Genomic DNA, 18133 nt, shown 5'->3' with positions numbered 1-18133 from the left:
ATCTGTTAACAATAGGCTCATGGAATGTTAATGGGCTTAATCACCCTGGGAAACGGAGTCGGGTCTTTAAAGAAGTGCAAAGGATGCAATGGGATGTGTCCCTATTACAGGAGACGCATTTACGTCCAAGAGATGGTCACCTTCTGAGACACAAGTCCTTTAGAGAGGTTCGGGTACACCAGGGTCGGGAACCCAGGAGAGCCGGGGGAGTGGCTATATTGGTGAGACACACGTGCGGGCTGCATATTCAGGAGGAATTCCGGGATCAGAGTGGGAGATGTTTGGGAATTAGAGGGTTATTACAAGGAAGGGAGATTACTATCCTTAATATTTACGCACCCAATGCAGGTCAGAAGCAGTTCTTTGATGCATTAAAGGGAGAGGTCCAGGGTTTTCTTAGAGGACAAGTGTTCATTGGGGGAGACTTTAATGTTGCCCCTGATGGAGAGTTAGATCACTCCAAGGGGCACAGAGGGGTGGGGGGCCCGGGGCGTAAGGCTTTATCTTTTTTGAGGGACTGTGAAACAGTGGATAGCTGGCGTTTATTGCATGGGATGCAGAGGAACTATACCCACTTCTCTCATGCGGCCCAGTCATATGCGCGCTTAGATAGCATATGGATACACCGGAATTGCTGGCATTGGCTGGTAGAGGCAGAGATAGGGACATGTCAGATATCTGATCACGCTCCTGTATGGATCAGGTTGCAAGGGCTGCAGGGGGAGCAGAAGAGAGGGTTTTGGAAACTTAATGAAACACTTTTGGGGGACGAGGTGGTGAGAGAAGAAGTTAGAAACACCATAGTGGAATTTTTTCAGCTTAATGATACGGGAGACATATCAGAAGGTTCTTTATGGGATACAATGAAAGCGGTAGTGAGAGGGGTCTTTATTAAATGGGGAGCCCGCCGGAAAAGGGAAAGAGAGAGACAATCATTGGAGTTGCATGGTAAGCTGGTGTACTTGGAGAAACAACATAAAAGGAAACCTACCAGGCAGTTGGGAGAAGCGCTTAGGGAGGTGAGGAAGGCTCTGGCAGAGTTACAAATGCAAGAGATTGAATTTATGCAAACTAAATGGAAGCAGAGGGTGTTTGAATTTTCAAATAAGTCCAGTGCATTTCTAGCGGGGAAACTGAGGGCGAGGAATGTTAAGACCCTGATCCAGAAGCTGAGAGATGGGAATGGGGGGTGGTATTATACAGATGCGGACATAGCTAGAGGATTTCAGGACTACTATGAGCAACTATATAGGGCTAGGGAGGAGACGGATAACGATAGTATGTCGGCTTTCTTGGACCGTATCGCACTACCGCATCTGTCAACAGATGAGGAACGGCGTCTAGGAGAGCCGGTTAGGTGGGGAGAGATACAGAGGGTTGTTAGGTCTCTACCGAATGGGAAGGCCCCGGGGCTGGATGGATATTCCTCTCGTTTTTATAAATGCTATGTGGAAGAACTGGGACCTCATCTACTTAAACTTGGGAATGGGGTATTGGAGGGGGAGAGTTTGGCAAATTCTATGATGGAGGCGGGGATCTCGTTACTGCTAAAACCAGGGAAGGACCCCACGGCCTGTGGGTCTTACCGCCCTATTTCATTGTTAAATGTGGATGTAAAGATCCTCGCCAAAGTGATGGCTAACCGGTTGGGGAGGGTCCTTCCTGGGTTGATAGGGGAGGAACAGTCGGGGTTTGTCCCGGGACGGCAGGTAGGAGATAATGTGCGACGTACCCTTCATTTGCAGTGGGCAGCGCAACAGGGACTCCCAGGAGCCCTGATGTTAGCAATAGATGCTGAGAAGGCATTTGATAGGGTGGACTGGGAGTTCCTGAGAGAAGTGATGAGACGAATGGGAATTGGGGAGGGTTTTTACAGTTGGTTTTCAGCGCTGTACAGGGCCCCAAAAGCCCGACTTCGGGTTAATGGGCATTACACACCATTTTTTGATATTCGGAGGGGGACTAGACAGGGGTGTCCCCTCTCCCCTCTCTTGTTTGCTCTCTATATTGAACCTTTGACTGTGCTTATAAGGGAACACCCGGATTACCAGGGTTTTATGGTGGGGACGAGGGAACACCGTGTGGCCCTATATGCAGATGATTTGTTACTATATGTGACAGACCCGGAGAAGACACTAAGGGTAGTAGGGGAAGTGATGGGGAAATATGAACAGTTCGCAGGGCTCTGTGTCAATATGGAGAAAAGTGAAGTCTTGGGTATCACAGTGTCTCAAGACATGGAACACCAGTTGTAGCAACAATTCGCATTTAAGTGGGCTAAGCAGAGCATAAGATATTTGGGGGTGGTTATACCTAAGGACCCTAAAAAACTTTTTGATTTGAATTATGGGAAAATTGTGGAGCGCATCCGACAGGATCTGTCATGGTGGAAAGGAATGTGGGTATCCTGGTGGGGAAGGATGGCAGTCATGAATATTCTCCCCAGATTGTTATTTTTGTTCCAGTGTTTGCCGGTAGCGCTGACAAGGGGGACGTTGCAAAAGCTACAACGTCTGATAGTACAGTTTGTTTGGGAGGGTAAGCATTCTAGATTGGCAAGGAGAGTGCTGTGGGGGGAGGTGGAAAGAGGAGGAAGGGCACTGCCCCACCTGGAGTGGTACTTTTACGCAGCGCAGGTGAAAATGGAGCTTGAGTGGGAGAGGAAACAGACCAAGTTGGTATGTCAGTTAGAACAGGAGTATTTCCCTTTGAGGAGCTTGAGATCCCTTTTGTGGACCTCTGAGGGATTGGAGGCTCGGCTAGCAGGGGTGGATAACCCGTTTTGTAGACACCTCTTACAGGTGTGGGAGCAGTTTCGGAGGAAGTGGGGACAGGGAGAGAGGGTGTCTACTAGGGCTGAGATCCGATGGGAACCAAAATTTGGGGCGGGAAAGGAGAATAGGGTATTCCTTAGATGGGAGCGTTTGGGTATCCTAAGCTTTCGGGACCTGTTGCAGGGACAACAGATGAAACCCTTTGAAGACCTTAGGGCTCAATATGGGCTGCCGGAAAGTGATCGGTTCTCGTATATACAGGTTAAGCATTTTATGGGGTCCATGGGGTGGAGGGGGAACAAAGTACAGGAGCAGGAGAGCTTGGAGAATTTGTGGGGTATGTTACAGAAGGTTCCAAGGGCTATCTCAGTAATCTATAGGTTTATTAGGGGTAGTGATCCAACCCCATTCCGCTTCAAGGGAGCATGGGAGTTGGATTTGAAATGTAGTTTCACGGATCAGGAGTGGGAACGGATATGTGGGGAGGTCCGGCGGGCTTCCACTTGTGCGTTAGTACAGGAAAATGCATACAAGGTACTGTCTAGGTGGTACTATACCCCTGAGCGTCTTAGGAAGATGTATTCGACTGCTTCTGATCGGTGCTGGAGATGTGAACAGGAGAGGGGCTCCTTTCTACATATGTGGTGGTCCTGTGCCCGGATATTGCCATTTTGGATAGAGGTTATCAAAACAATGGTTAAAATGACAGGGATTTCAATGGTGTGTAGCCCGCAGGTGTGCTTATTGGGAATACATAATGACAGTGATTCCTGGGAGCGAAGCAAGCTGCTACGCTGGGGTATGGCGGCGGCTAAATGTCTTATTGCCCGAAGGTGGAAAGATAAGAATCCTCCTTCCATGGGTGAGTGGAGGGAGAAAGTGGAGCAATTTGTACTCATGGAAAGACTCACGGCATACCGTAGGGATGGGGAATTGAGAAGGAAGAGGGGGTGGTCACGGTTACGAGGGTGGTTGGCACACATATAGTTGGGGGGAGGGGGGGAATTCATAAAAATCAACAGTATGGGGTTTAAGAGGTAAAAGGGATGGAGGGAGGGGGGCTAGGGGGGTAATAAGGGGAGAAAATTTATTGATGGAGGGGAAAATTGGATGGTCTTTCATATCTGTATTTAAGGAAGTTGAAGTACTATGTTTGTTATACAGAATTTTTATCAAAAAGATTTAAATAAAAAAAAAAAAATAAAAAGCAGACAAAAGATTGCAAATTATCACTGTCAACTGCTGAGCAAGATATAAATAGGAAAAAAAACCCACAGGGCCCTGTTTACTAAGGTGTGCTAGCGTTTTGTGTACACAAAATTAGTGCACACTGTGTAGGCACCTGTAGGAATTTTGGGGGTGCCTACTCAGCTTGCGCTAATGGTTAGTGTGCACTAAAAACGCTAACACGCCTGTAGCGTGGCTTAGTAAACAGGGCCCATAATTTGAAATGTCTGTATGCAAATGCTTAGAAGCCTAAGAAATAGATGGGAGAGTTAGAATATATTGCACTAAATGAAAAATTTGATATAATAGGCAGCTCTGAGACCTGGTGGAAGGAGGATAACCAGTGGGACACTGTCATAGCAGGGTACAAATTATATCGTAGTGATAGAGTGGACGAATTGGTGGAAAGGTAGCATTGTATGTTAAGGAGGGCCTTGAATCAAATAGATTGAAAATTCTGCAGGACACAAAACACATTTTGGAATCCCTATGGATTGAAATTCTATGTGTAAAGAGGAAAAGGATAATGATAGGAGTTTACTACCGTCCACCTTGGCAGGATAAACAGACAGATGTTAGAAATGTTATCAGAAATTAGCGAAGCTAACAAACTGGCAACACAATAATAACGGGTGATTTCAATTACCCCGATATTCACTGGGTAAATATAACAGGGCATGCTAGGAAGGTAAAATTCCTTGACGAAATCAAGGACTGCTTTATAGAGCAACTGGTACAAGAGGCAACAAGAGGAGGAAAAATTCTAGACCTAGTTCTGAGTGGGGTGCAGGAGGTAATGGTACTGGGGCCGCTTGATAACAGTGATCATAATATGATCAGGTTTGATATCGGCTCTGGAGTAAGTATACACAGGAAATCCAATACATTATCATTTAGCTTTCTAAAAGGAGACTGATAAAATGAGAACAACAGTGAAAAAAAAACTTAGAGGAGCAGCTGTAAAGGTCAAAAGATAACATCAGGTCTGGATGCTGTTCAAAAATACCATCCTGGAAGCTCAGGCCAGTTATATTCTATGTACTAAAAAAGGAGGAAGGAAGGCCAAATGACAGCCAGCATAGTTAAAAAGTGAGGTGAAGGAAGCTATTAGAGCTAAAAGAAAATCCTTCAGAAAGTGGAAGAAGGATCTGACTGAAAATAATAAGAAACAGCATAAAGAATGGCAACCCAAATTCAAAGCGCTGATAAGGAAGCCAAAGAGGGACTTTGAAAAAAAAGATTGTGTTGGAGGCAAAAACACATAGTAAAAACTTTTTTAGGTATATTAAAAGCAAGAAGCTGGCAAAAGAATCAGTAGAACCGCTAGATCACTGAGGGGTAAAAGGGGCACTCGGGGAAGACAAAGCCATAGCGGAGAGATTAAATGAATTCTTTGCTTCAGTCTTCACCGAGGAAGATTTGGGAGAGATAACCGGTGCTAGAAATGGTATTCAAAGCTGTTAGAGAAACTGAATGAAATCTCTATAAACCTGGAAGATGTAATGGTGCAATTTGACAAATTGAAGAGTAGCAAATTGCCTGGACCAGATAATATTTATCCCAAAGTACTGATAGAATTGAAAAATGAACTTGCAGAACTATTGTTAGTAATATGTAATTTATCTTTAAAATCAAGTTTGGTTCTGAAAGATTGGAGGGTGACCAATATAACGCCAATTTTTAAAAATGGTTCCAGAGGTGATCCAGAAAATTATAGACCAGTGAGCTGACATTGGTGCCGGTCAAAATGGTAGTGACTATTATAAAGAACAAAATTACAGAGCATATTCAAAAGCATGGATTAATGAGGCAAAAGAGGGCATTTTCGAAATGTCTAAGTCTGATTTTGGATGTTTTGCACAAAACGTCCAAAATCCGAATAGGAAAGAAGGTCATTTTCGAAAAAGAAAACCGTCTATCTTTTTTTCAAAATTACTGTTTTGAACAAGGTTTTGTGCTTTGGACTTTTTTTTTGTCCCTTTAAAAACAAAAACAAAAAAACAAGTGCAAAACCTAGAGATTCATGCCATTGGGATGTAGGAGGAGCAGCATTTTTAGTAGACTGGGCCCCCCAGACATCCCAGGAGAGCAATGGGGCACCTAGAGGGCACTACTGTGCACTTCATAAAAATGCTCCCAGATATACATCTCACCTTTACTCCCTTATCTTTTCCCCTGAGCCCTCCAAAACCTATCCAAAACCCACTACCCCCCACTGTACACCACTATAATAGCCCTTATGGGTGAAGGGGGCACCTATATGTGGATACAGTAGGGTTTTGATGACTTTGGGAGGGGTCACAGTTTCCACCACAAGTGTGACAGGTAACATAGTAACAGTAAATGATGGCAGATAAAGACCTGAATGGTCCATCCAGTCTGCCCAACAAGATAAACGCATTTACATGGTATGTGATACTTTATACCCGAGTTTTGATTTGTCCTTGCCATTCTCAGGGCACAGATCGTAGAAGTCTGCCCAGCACTATTCTTATACTAAAAGTTCTGAAGATTCTGGAATCCTAAAGAGTTACAAGATTCCGGAATCCCTATTAGTAGCAACATTCCATGTAGAACTCCAAAGAGTAACATAGGGAGATAGGGACCTGGGTCTCCCTCTGTGTACTGCACCGACCAGTACACTACTCCAGGGGCCTGCATGCTGCTTTAATAGACCTGATTTTAACATCTGAGGCTGTCATAGAGGAGGCTTTTAAATCATATTTTTATTAACATTTTTTTTTTTTGGGGGGGGGGGGGTCAGTGAACACTGGGGGGGTATTGGGGGATGGGAGAGGGTCAGTGACTATTGGGGGGGGGGGGGGGTCACCCTTGATTCCCTCTAGTGGTAATCTGGTCATTTAGGGCACCTTTTTGTGCTTTATTCGTTATAAAAACAGGTCTAGTGCAAAACATCTTAGCTTTAGTCCTGGATGGTTTTGTTTTGTTCCAGTATGGCTGAAAAACTTCCAAGTCTTGAGAACGCCCAAATCCTGCCCTTACTGTGCCCTCAACACACCCCCTTGAGATTTGGAAGCACTACAGAAGAACAGCATAGAAAAAATGTCTGAGAACTAAGTTTTGAAAATACTGATTTGGACATTTTTGTGAGGATAAACGTCCAAATGCTGCGTTATGCCACTTTTTAGACGTTTTTTTCTTTGGAAAATGAGCCCCAAAGCCAACATGGATTTAGTGAAGGGAAATCTTGCCTCACCAATCTACTACATTTCTTTGAAGGGGTGAACAAATATGTGGATAAAGGTGAGTGGTTCATATTGTATATCTGGATTTTCAAAAGCCATTTGACCAAGTACCTCATGAAAGACTCCAGAGGAAATTGGAGAGTCATGGGATAGGAGATAGCATTCTATTGTGGATTAAAAACTGGTTAAAAGATAGAAAACAGAAAGTAGGGTTAAATGTTTAGTATTCTCAATGGAGAAGGGTACTTAGTAGGGTTCCCCAGGGGTCTGTGCTGGGACCGCTGCTTTTTAACATATTTATAAATGATCTAGAGATGGGAGTAACTAGTGAGGTAATGAAATTTGCTGATGACACAGTAATTTAAAGTTGTTAAATTGCAAGAGGATTGTGAAAAATTACAATAGGACCTTCTGAGACAAAGGAATGGAAAACAAAAATGAGGACGTTATAATGCTTTTGTATCGCTCCATGGTGCATCCGCACCTTGAATACTGTGTGCAATTCTGGCCATCGCATCTCAAAAAAAGATATAGTTGAATTAGAAAAGGTACAGAGAAAGGTGACGAAAATGATAAAAGGGATGGGACGACTTCCCTATGAGGAAAAGCTAAAGCGACTAGGAAAAAAAGACGGCTGAGGGGAGATATGATAGGTGGAGTGGAGCATCTTTCCAAAATGCTAGGACTAGGGGGCACTCAATGAAGTTACAGAATAGTAAATTTGAAACAAATCGGAGAAAATATTTCTTCACTCAACGTGTAATTAAACTCTGGACTTTGTTGCCAGAGACTGTAGTAAAAGCAATTAGCTTAGTGGGATTTTAAAAAAGTTTGGCTAGCTTCCTAAATAAAAGTTCATAAGCCCATTATTAAAATGGACTTGGGGAAAATCCACTGCTTATTTCTAGGATAAGCAGCATAAAATGTACTGTACTGTTTTGGAATCTTGCCAGGTACTTGTAACTGGATTGGCCACTGTTGGACACAGGATGTTGGATTTGACGGACCTTCGGACTGTCCCAGTATGGCAACACTTATATTCTAATGGTCCAGGATTGAGGTATAAAGCATTGTTACTAATACAGGCAGAGCAGGTTTAGGATAATTTTTATCATTTTCTGTTTCAAAATATGTGCATATATTGTCCCTTTTAGCTCAACTCCAAACTTGATAATCGCAGCATGGGACAATGCAACCCTGATTGATCTACAGCAGGAGTGAGTAACCATGGTCCTCGAGGTCCACAACCCAATTGGGTTTTCAAGATTTCCACAATGAATATTCATGAGATTCATTTGCATGTACTGTTTCCATCGTATGCACTCAAATCTCATGCATATTCATTGTGAAAATCTTGAAAACCTGACTGGGTTGTGACCCTCGAGGACTGTGGTTACCCACTCCTGGTTTACAGCACATACTAAAATAGACAAATTTGCCAGTTCAATTCAGTTCAGTCCACACCACTTGAATTCCAAAATATGCCTTGTCAGGAGCTGAACCTAGGTGGCTTGAATACATAGGAGGTGGCTATACCAGAAGCTGTTCCATTTAGAATGGCAATGAACAGAAGTGTGTTGCAAATTATATTGATCAAAGAAAAACATTCGCAGGACATTTTTCAAAGACTGGGAAAATATCTATTTAGCTAATCAGAGAAGGGCAGTTTTCAGTCAGGCTACTTTCCCTGCATAAAGTACATGCAGTCTTTAATAATGTGCATTCATTTAACTGGGTTTAAAAAAAAGGTGTGTTTCTTTGGGCATGTTTAGCTTAGGGATTAAAACATCATGTGTATTCAACAGTTTCAAACGCATTGTTATTTATTTATTTATTTAAAAATTTATAGCCTACACATCTACAATCCTGAGCGGGGGACAATGTACATTCACAGTCATCAAAAGACATTGTGCAGACAAATATTATAATCAAATCAACACTGTATAGGCATACATCAGAATCAAATCTGTTTCAACATAGTGCAAATAGACCAATTTGCGTCAGTATTATACAAACAGTTCAAATTTTACTTTTAAAAGGTGATCTCAAATGCTTGTTGAAAGAGGACAGTTTTTAGAGCTTTTTTAAATTCGCCTAAATTGCGTAAGGCTCGGAGCTGGTTCGGCACGGAATTCCACAATCTAGGTCCAGCAATAACCTGTATTTTTCTTAGAAAAACAGAGAACATCAGAGTAGATGATGCAAATATCAGGGACCTAGAGGGCTGTTGTGGATGTAAGCTTGCTGAGATCGCTGGGGAGATTTTGTTGGTTATCACCTTAAACACTAACAGTAGAATCTTATATTGCACTCTGTAAGCTGTGCTATTTTACTGCCCTCTCAGCACCCGAGAACAATACCACAAATAGCAATTTCTATTCTGCACATTACCAGCATGGTCTAATGTAGATTACAAAAGATTAACTAGGAAATACTATAGAACCAACTCTGAGCATACATCATATTACAGATGTAATGCAAATTACACAGATTAACGAGAAACACTTCTGAGAATTATCTACATTATGCATTCTTTCAGAAGGAGTCAGCTATTTAAAAATTTCCTAAATAAAACAAAAGTTTTCAGCTATTTCTAAAAATCTTATAATCCATTTCCAATCTTAAAGAAGATGGTAAAGAATTCCTTGTTTAGGTAGCTTGATAAGAAAATGATTGCACTACCTGTCTTTGAATCTTTACGGTCTTAATGTCACAGTAGTATAATTTTAAATTTTGTGAGAAATGAGACAGTCTGACAGGTTGTGGATGATTAATTAAATGAGACAGATATAATGGACACAGATGTCCTTGCAAGATCTTAAAAACTAGACATGAAGTTTTAAACATAACCCTAGCCTCAATCGGCAGCCAGTGCGGTTTTATCAGCAATGGTGAAGCTTTATCGTATTTACAAGAATAAATAGCAGGGGGCATGTTGAATTGTGTCCCATGCAGCTGCTTAATATTCAAAGGGAATGTGGCACTTGCCTTTGAAAATGTACTGCAATACGATGAATCTTTTCTATAGCGTTACAAGACGTAAGCAGCACTGTACACAAAACATGCTTGACGGAGCTTACACTCTGTTTAAGACAGGTAAGTGTAGACAAAGTGCTTGTGTGCATTGCAAATAATTTGCAAGTGGTCTTCTAATGTGCCATTAAGTAAGATACAACTTAAAGAGATGGATTTAAGATTATGATTTAAACATGGAATGCAGCTACACAGCCTGAGTCACTGCTTACAGGTTCAGCCGTAGGAACAGCAAGACAAGAAGCATGAAGGGAAGAAACCACACTTGTAAGATACACTGAGAGCAGAACACCTTATTTTAATAAAGCATATAAACATTAATTTGGTTGCAGAGAAAAGGTGTCGCATGGTCTAAAGTGGAAGGATACTACTGCGGCTACCTTGTACAGATTGACATTGCACCAAAAACACAGGCGGGAAAATGTAGTCTATCAAATAATCACCCAATGTATGTGTTATAATACAAATGCACACAAACATATTTACCAGTTTATTTTCCATAGCAACTGAAATTAAGTGACTTAAAGTTAGGTGAGCATTGCAGAAAAAGCTTTCCTGCTCTGTGCACTTAATATAAGACGTACTTCTGGGTTCCCAAAGTTATTTTGTTAGGACAGCAAAGCAGGTATACTTGGCCAGGGTCATAAGAATCATGTGTGAGTTTTTAAAACCATTGAAATACCATATGTCTCACACCTTAGAACCTGTAAAGCAGCAGAAGAGTCAAAGTGCTGAAATCTAAACATCCTTATCTTTCCAGACCATTCCTGATTGAGGACCTGTTGGGGGGGGGGGGGGGGGGGGGAGAACACGCCTCCATTCCCCAAAGATGCTCAGACCATTGAGTCCCTCCCTGCTTCCCCTGCTCTTGTGATGTGCCTCAGCCCCCCCCCCCCCCCCCCCCCCACACACACACCCCGGAAGGGGTTCCTTGAGAACCTTGCAGGAAGGAACAGAATAACAGCAACAAAATAAATTAATAAGCGGGTGCCTTCAGAATCAAGACAAAAGGTTTCACATCTGGACTTTTCAAAGGTTAGCGGGTGGTTGTGAGTGAGTGGTGGGAAGCTTGTTTCTCTGGGCACCATGGGAACTATTTGCCTGCTCGAGCCGACTCAACCCCAGACCACCCTGGCACTACTCAGGAGTGCCTATATTCAACGTCACTGCTTGGTCAAATGTTACTTAATATTGGCTGCTGACCCACTCAGTGTGGTTTAAGCAGGCAGGAATCTCTCCTTAAACCATGCTGAAAATCAACCCCTAGAATTAACTCTTAACATCTCATGATTTTGTCTGAAATATTGCAGAATGTACAATGAGTTTTATTTTAGCAGCTGTATATGAGCCCCTGAGAACAAAAGTTATTGGCCATTTTCAGCAAAAAGAACAAACAATGCCTGAATTTGCTTTAATCTGAATGTATGTATGGACATGGTCCAATGTTTTTCTTCTTTTAGGCCATTGAGGCTATGAGTCAGTGCATAGCTGAAATCATGCAAAAAGTGGATATGGCCTGCTTTTGCTCTGAAGGGCTCATATGTATATGTGAATGGGCTATGCTCTAATATGCAATTGTAGATATACAATGAAATAGTGGAAGCAATAATCAGACTTGGAGTAAGGACTGTGAAGTTGTCAGTTTTTGTTATATCCTTCAGTTCTATGACCCGCTGTACCCATGAGCAGTCTCCTTACCAGCTTCTATATGGAGAACCACACATCTTTGAGGAGATTCTAGGCCTCAAGTTCCGTATCTCTCCAGATGCATTTTTCCAAGTCAATACAGCGGGAGCAGAAGCTCTGTACCGGACTGTTCAAGAGTTGATCCAGGTTGAAGGGAACATGGTCCTCTTTGACATCTGCTGTGGAACTGGTGAGTAGACATTCCAGCTCTGAGAACATTTGAGAGAGGGGTTCTCTCCATCCAGTCCTTAGGACATACCTAACCAATCAGGTTTTCATGATACCTACAATGAATATGCATGAGATAAATTTGCATGCACTATCTCCATTGAAAACTTGACTGGCTAAGTGTGTCCCGAGGACTGGGTTGAGAACCCCTGGTTTAAGAGAAGGTCAATTCCAATCCTATAGTAAAACACAAGGAGTTTCAAGGTTAAGGCTAAATTGTTGGTGCCACAGGCAAGACTAAGAGAAAATGTCTTGTTTCAACATAGGTAAGAAAGAAAAGAAGGAAGCAAAAATGTTAGTTCAACTCTTAATTCACTTGGACTTTGTTAGAGAAAGCATCCAGTTTAGGATCAAAGTCTATCAATGGAATTGTGTGAGGATTACATTCTTCCATTTCTTATTCAGATATATTTCTGTTGTATTTTCAGGAGCAATTGGTCTCTCAATGGCACGCCATGTTTCCAGGGTGTTTGGCATTGAATTGGTGGAACAAGCCGTAGACGATGCTAAATGGAATGCTTCCTTCAACGGTGTGTATCTTTTGGGGGTATTCCAGATTCACGCTGTTTCTGAGCATGTAGGGGACATATATTTGGAACGGCTTCTCAGGCTGAATTAAATAGAAGTCTTGTAGCAGATATCTTTGGAAGATGGGCACTGAAACAAAGATAAATAAAAGCAAGGGTAATATAACCATATCCCCTCTGTGCTCAATAAAATGTAAACATAAAGTAAGAAATAATTGATGCAGTCAAATACAGACACCTCATTTTCTCTGAACCGAAAAAAAACCCTTATCTGATATCATCTACCCTTCATTGCTGTAGAATCTAATAAGAAGCCATGTCATTACTGGCCTGCCCAATAGACCATAGCCTATCTGCTTATCAACAGCAAATAGCAGAGAAATCCACAAACTATGGTTTGCCACCAAAACCACCCAGGTCTGTGTTTATTTCAAGCAGGCCTCAGCATTGGTAGGAGCTACCAGTGATTCCATGTGAGTGGAATAAAACTGACATGCTGACACACAAACTATTTTCTCACGCCAATAAGCAGGTCTGAATTCATGCATTGGCTTAAAAACCAAAATGTCCATCATCAAGAAAATATGTGCCTCCACAAGGAGCCAGTATAATTGTTAAGGACAAGTATTGCCATACTGGGACAGACTGCACTGAAGGTCTTTCATTGAGAGTCCAGACGTGATCCTGGCAGCCTTATTCTGCACAATTTAAACTCATTTTAAGAGGATCCCCCCAAGCAGTGAGGCAAGTTTGATTAGGAGGATCTTCCCAGGAGCATGTTAGGATGAGGTTCTTCAGATCTGTCCAACCAGCTCCAGTACAGTCCTGGAGCTGTAGATTGGAAGGTGTGATAATCCGAATCATAGTTACCTGTTGCTAGGGTCCACATTAGGAGTCAGCACCAAAGAAAACGATCTAGGGTTTATTGTAGACGATACACTTAAATCTTCTGCCTAGTGTGTGGTGGCTGCCAAAAAAGCAACCAGGATGCTACGAATTATTAGGAAAATGATGGAAAATAAGACCAAAAATATTATAATGCCTCTGTATCAATCCATGGTGCAACCTAATCTTGAGTATTGCGTACAAGTCTGGTCACAATATCTCAAAAAAGATATAGCGGAATTAGAAAAGATTCAAAGAAGAGCAACCAAAATGATTAAGGGGATGGAACTCCTCCCATATGAGGAAAAGCTAAAGAGGTTAGGGCTCTTCCGCTTGGAAAAGAGATGGCTGAGGGGGGGATGTGATTGAGGTCTACAAAATTCTGAGTGGTGTAGAACAGGTAAAAGTTAATTGATTTTTCACTCTTTCAAAAAGTACAAAGACTAGGGGACACTCAATGAAGTTACATGGAAATACTTTTAAAACAAATAGGAGGAAATATTTTTTTCACTTGTTAAATAGTTAAGCTCTAGAACTCATTGCCAGTGGATGTGGTAACAGTGGTTAGAGTATCTGGATTAAAAAAAAACACATTTGGACACGTTCCTGGAGGAAATGTCCTTAGTCTGCTACTGAGATAGATGTGGAGAAGCCACTGCTTCCCCTGGGATCGGTGGCATGAAACTATTTGGGTTTCTGCCAGATACTTGTGACCTGGATTGGCCACTTTTGGAAGCAGGATACTGGGCTAGATGAACCCCAGTATAACTAGTCGTATGTTCTTATATATTCTGTGTCGCACTTAACCCTTTAGTGTCCAATGTTCCCGTAATAAGCCATATGGGAACAGATTTGTGGGAACATTGGACACTAATTAAATGACACTCATGCTTAGTGTACTGTGGAGTTGGATTCTTGAAAACCACCTCAACTCCATATAATGCAAGCATTGGGGTTCAAGATATTTATGGCGTGATCAATAAATTTTCATTATACCAGGTAAAAAGTGTAATATCAAACATATAAACGGCAAGTGACCGTACTCACTTGCAAATGCGCAGTACAGACTTCCCTTTCTGTCCGCCCTCGCGTCAAGATGTCATGACGTCAGAGGGCGGAACAGAGAGGGAAACTGAGTCGAATTGTCGGATGCCGCCGCTGCCTGGAAAGGAACATTGCGCGAAACAACCTCCCCCCCCATCCCCGCTCCCCTCCGTATCGGGCCCCCTGGACTGACCTGACAGTGCCTCTTACCTCCGTGTGGAAGTGCTGCAGGCAGCAGCAGAGCGATCTGCTGCTGCCTGTAGCGCTTTCACACGGAGGTGAGAGGCGCTGTCAGGTCAGTGCAGGGGGCCCGACATGGAAGGGGGAGGGAGCGGCGGCGATGAGGGTAGCTGGACATGAGGGGAGGGCAGGGAGGAGAGGCCATTGTTGCTGGACTTGGGGTGAGAGCAGGGCACAGAGGAGGGTTGCTGGGGAGGCCAAGGGAAAGAGGAGGGTCGCTGGATATGGGGGGGAGGATCGGTGGACGGGGTGTGGCCAGGGGAGAGAGGAGGGCTGCAATACTCGCCCGTTTTTACGGGCTTAACGGCTAGTATAATAAAACAAAGAAACAGGGCTCAACCCTTGACCACATTATAAGCGATACTGTTTTATATTGGACTGTGTCCTATGAGATATACAGAATATTCTCAGTGAACTGAGATTGTTGGGTCTTACTCTGTGAGATTAGCATTGTTGACTCCAGAGTACGTCCCTGTCCTAAATGTTATGCATTTTTCCTTACAGGAATCTCTAATTGCCAGTTCTACAGTGGGAAAGCTGAAGTGGTATTACCACAGCTCCTGTCCTCACTTAAAGAAGAACGTTCACTTACTGCTGTTGTAAACCCATCACGCGCTGGACTGCGTAAGAAGTGACTTCCCAAATGCCTCTGTTTTGCTAAGTTTATTTCTTGTTTTTTATTTTTTTTAATCTTTTTCAAATACAAGAACCAAACAATATTTGCATGAAATAATGCATATGTAAGAATCCCAAAATAACATAACCCAGAGATAACCACGTAAGGCCTTTGCGTTACAAATCCATCATAAGACGGTCCAAATTGATAATGTGCAAGAAACTAACTCGGGTCCTTTTAATTAGTAGATTGGCTATGCCTTGTTGAAATTAAAAAGATCTATGCCAAGGGAATGCTTTTCTCTTTTTTATCACTTAAAAACATCAGGAATTGCACTGGCTTAAAGAACACTGGTACTTTACATAGTGCAGAAATGATTTAAAATGAAGAGCGTCCCAATCTGGAGAACTTCAGAGCTGAGTAACATAAGTTGTTTTCTCCTGTGTTCCGTTGGTCAAATCTGGAAAATTTCTTACATTACAATTCAAAAAGGAAACTTTTCAATATTTGGGGTCTAGCTTTTTCATGCATTTTCCAATTAGAAATCAGAGCGATGGGGAAAACTGTGGTCTATGGAACAAAACCATCAAAAAAGAGACAACCAATACTAAGGGCTAGATTTACTAATGTATTATCAAATCTCTCTCTCTAGCCCTAGCTGACTTCCATGAAGGTCAGAAGCTCCCAGTGAGATCTCAAAGTTATCCCACTCCTGGTTTGAAGTATCATTACAAGATGTTTCTTGTAGGTTGCCAGAAGCTTGCTTCTTAGAAAGTACCAAATAAAATTCCTCTGGTAGTCAGGATATGCTATCTGTAGAAATCTCTACATTTCTACCAAATATAACCTAAATGTATTTATAGGACAAACTAAGAGAAACTTTGAAAACTTTTATAAGGTGAAATTTATTATTATTATTAACATTTGTATAGCGCTACCAGACGCACGCAGCGCTGAACACCTGACACAGAGAGACAGTCCCTGCTCGATAGAGCTTACAATCTAAAAATTTAAATGCGTGGCTCCCTCCCAGGTTAAGATCTTAAGTGTCGCTACCGAGTAGTGTACACTGAATGTGAAGAAGCCCATGGGAATTGAAGGGGCTTTTTTGCATTCATTGTACCGCTTTCTAAAAGGAACCCTTAATCATCCAAATTTATTTCAGGATTACACAGCTCAGCTTAATTAGTGTGGACCTTATCTTCACTCTTTTGTACTTTAGCAGTCACTTTATTTAACTGGCATGTTAGCAGAGTCCTTCACAAATGGAGCAACCTTTGAGAATATTGAGGGGAGAGCAGTTGGTGTTCCCCTTTGATCTTGTAGCTCCAGTGTTTAGCTAGGCTTTTCCAGCAGATTCTGTGGCATTTCTGAAGTGGAGGTGGCAGCCTCATCACCGATTTCTCCCACTTGTTGGCAGATCTGCATCAATATGCATCATCCACAGGCATGGAGAGCCCAAGAAAACTTCCATTTGTGACTGAACCGAGGCCATCCACTTCTTTGGGATTAGAGAGGTTTCATGCTCTAAAGCAGTGTTTCCCAAACCTCCCGCCTGAACCACTACTACACACAGCAGCGGCAGAAAAACAACAAAAAAACAAGCGCTGGACTGCAGCAGCCTTCAAGCATGTGCTGTCAGTTCTGCCGGTCCTCTACCCCTGGAACTGGAGTTGACAGCGGGGGCAGAGGACCAGCAGAGCCGACAGCAAATGCCTGAAGGCTGCTGCAGCCCTACACTTTTTTTTTCTGACGGCCAATGGGGACAGGGAGTAGACGGCATTCAGGACTCTGAGGCGACTGCTAAGGAGGTTGGATGAAAACAGGAGACAGGATGAAGTAAAAAAAAAATAAGCCAATAGGTCAATAGTCTGTTTCCATGCCCATTCAAAACAAGCAAGCAAACCCATGAGCTGCTGCATCCGAGTTGTCATTCTTTGTTGTTGGTAGCATTTTTTATTTAATCTCACTTATATTTTTAAATATGTTGGCTTGTGTAGCATACAGATGTACAAAGAGGAAGTATAATAATGGAATAACTTTTCATAGGTAGAATAGTAAGTTGTTATAAATCGTAATCAGTGTGTTATTTGGAGGGGTGGGGGGTGCTGCGAAACGTTGCTCAGACACGAAGGGTGCCGTGAACTGAAAATGTTTGGGAACCACTGCTCTAGAGTGTCCTGCAACTGCTCGATTGGGCCATCATTGGAGCTCACCTCTTCAGCTCCAGAGCACTCCACAGAATTATCCATGAGGGCTTTGAGGGGCAAGCCTTTATTCTGCCCTTCTGGTTTGCCCATATTAAACAAACAAACATAAAAGAAGAAATACAGGAGCAATTCTGCTCAGTTTCAGGCACAAACTGCCATCTTGGACCCTCAACTTTCTATTGCTTATAGCAAACTACTTGGGCGTCTTCTGTGTTTCATTTTAGTGTACATTAAAAACAGCGCATACTAAATGAAATAACGTACACTAACACATTTGAGTATGATCCATTTTGTTTAGCTTGCAGTCATTTATTTTAGTGTGCAATAAAACAAAAATGAAAGGAAACAAATTTTTAAAAGAGGAATAAAACAAAATATTTGCTGCACACTTCTAAAATAATCTATGTATTTTCTGTTAAGCATGGGAAGCAGGCTGGAATACTGGAAATCCTTCTCA

General features: G+C 42.3%; 1 protein-coding gene across 3 annotated transcripts in view; it reads left to right on the top strand.

Moving 5' to 3' along the window:
• Window positions 1–18133, top strand: part of TRMT2B (tRNA methyltransferase 2 homolog B) — a 49025-nt gene that overhangs the window by 28949 nt on the left and 1943 nt on the right. For all 3 annotated transcript variants that reach the window (XM_030209932.1, XM_030209933.1, XM_030209934.1), the window contains 3 exons: window positions 11902–12116; window positions 12583–12684; window positions 15355–15474. In XM_030209932.1, coding sequence (XP_030065792.1) covers window positions 11902–12116; window positions 12583–12684; window positions 15355–15474 — 437 coding nt within the window. The remainder of the gene's footprint in view (window positions 1–11901; window positions 12117–12582; window positions 12685–15354; window positions 15475–18133) is intronic.

The sequence above is a fragment of the Microcaecilia unicolor genome, chromosome 7, assembly GCF_901765095.1.
Source record: "Microcaecilia unicolor chromosome 7, aMicUni1.1, whole genome shotgun sequence".
NCBI lineage: Eukaryota > Metazoa > Chordata > Amphibia > Gymnophiona > Siphonopidae > Microcaecilia > Microcaecilia unicolor.
This window is presented reverse-complemented; position numbering and strand designations above follow the sequence as displayed.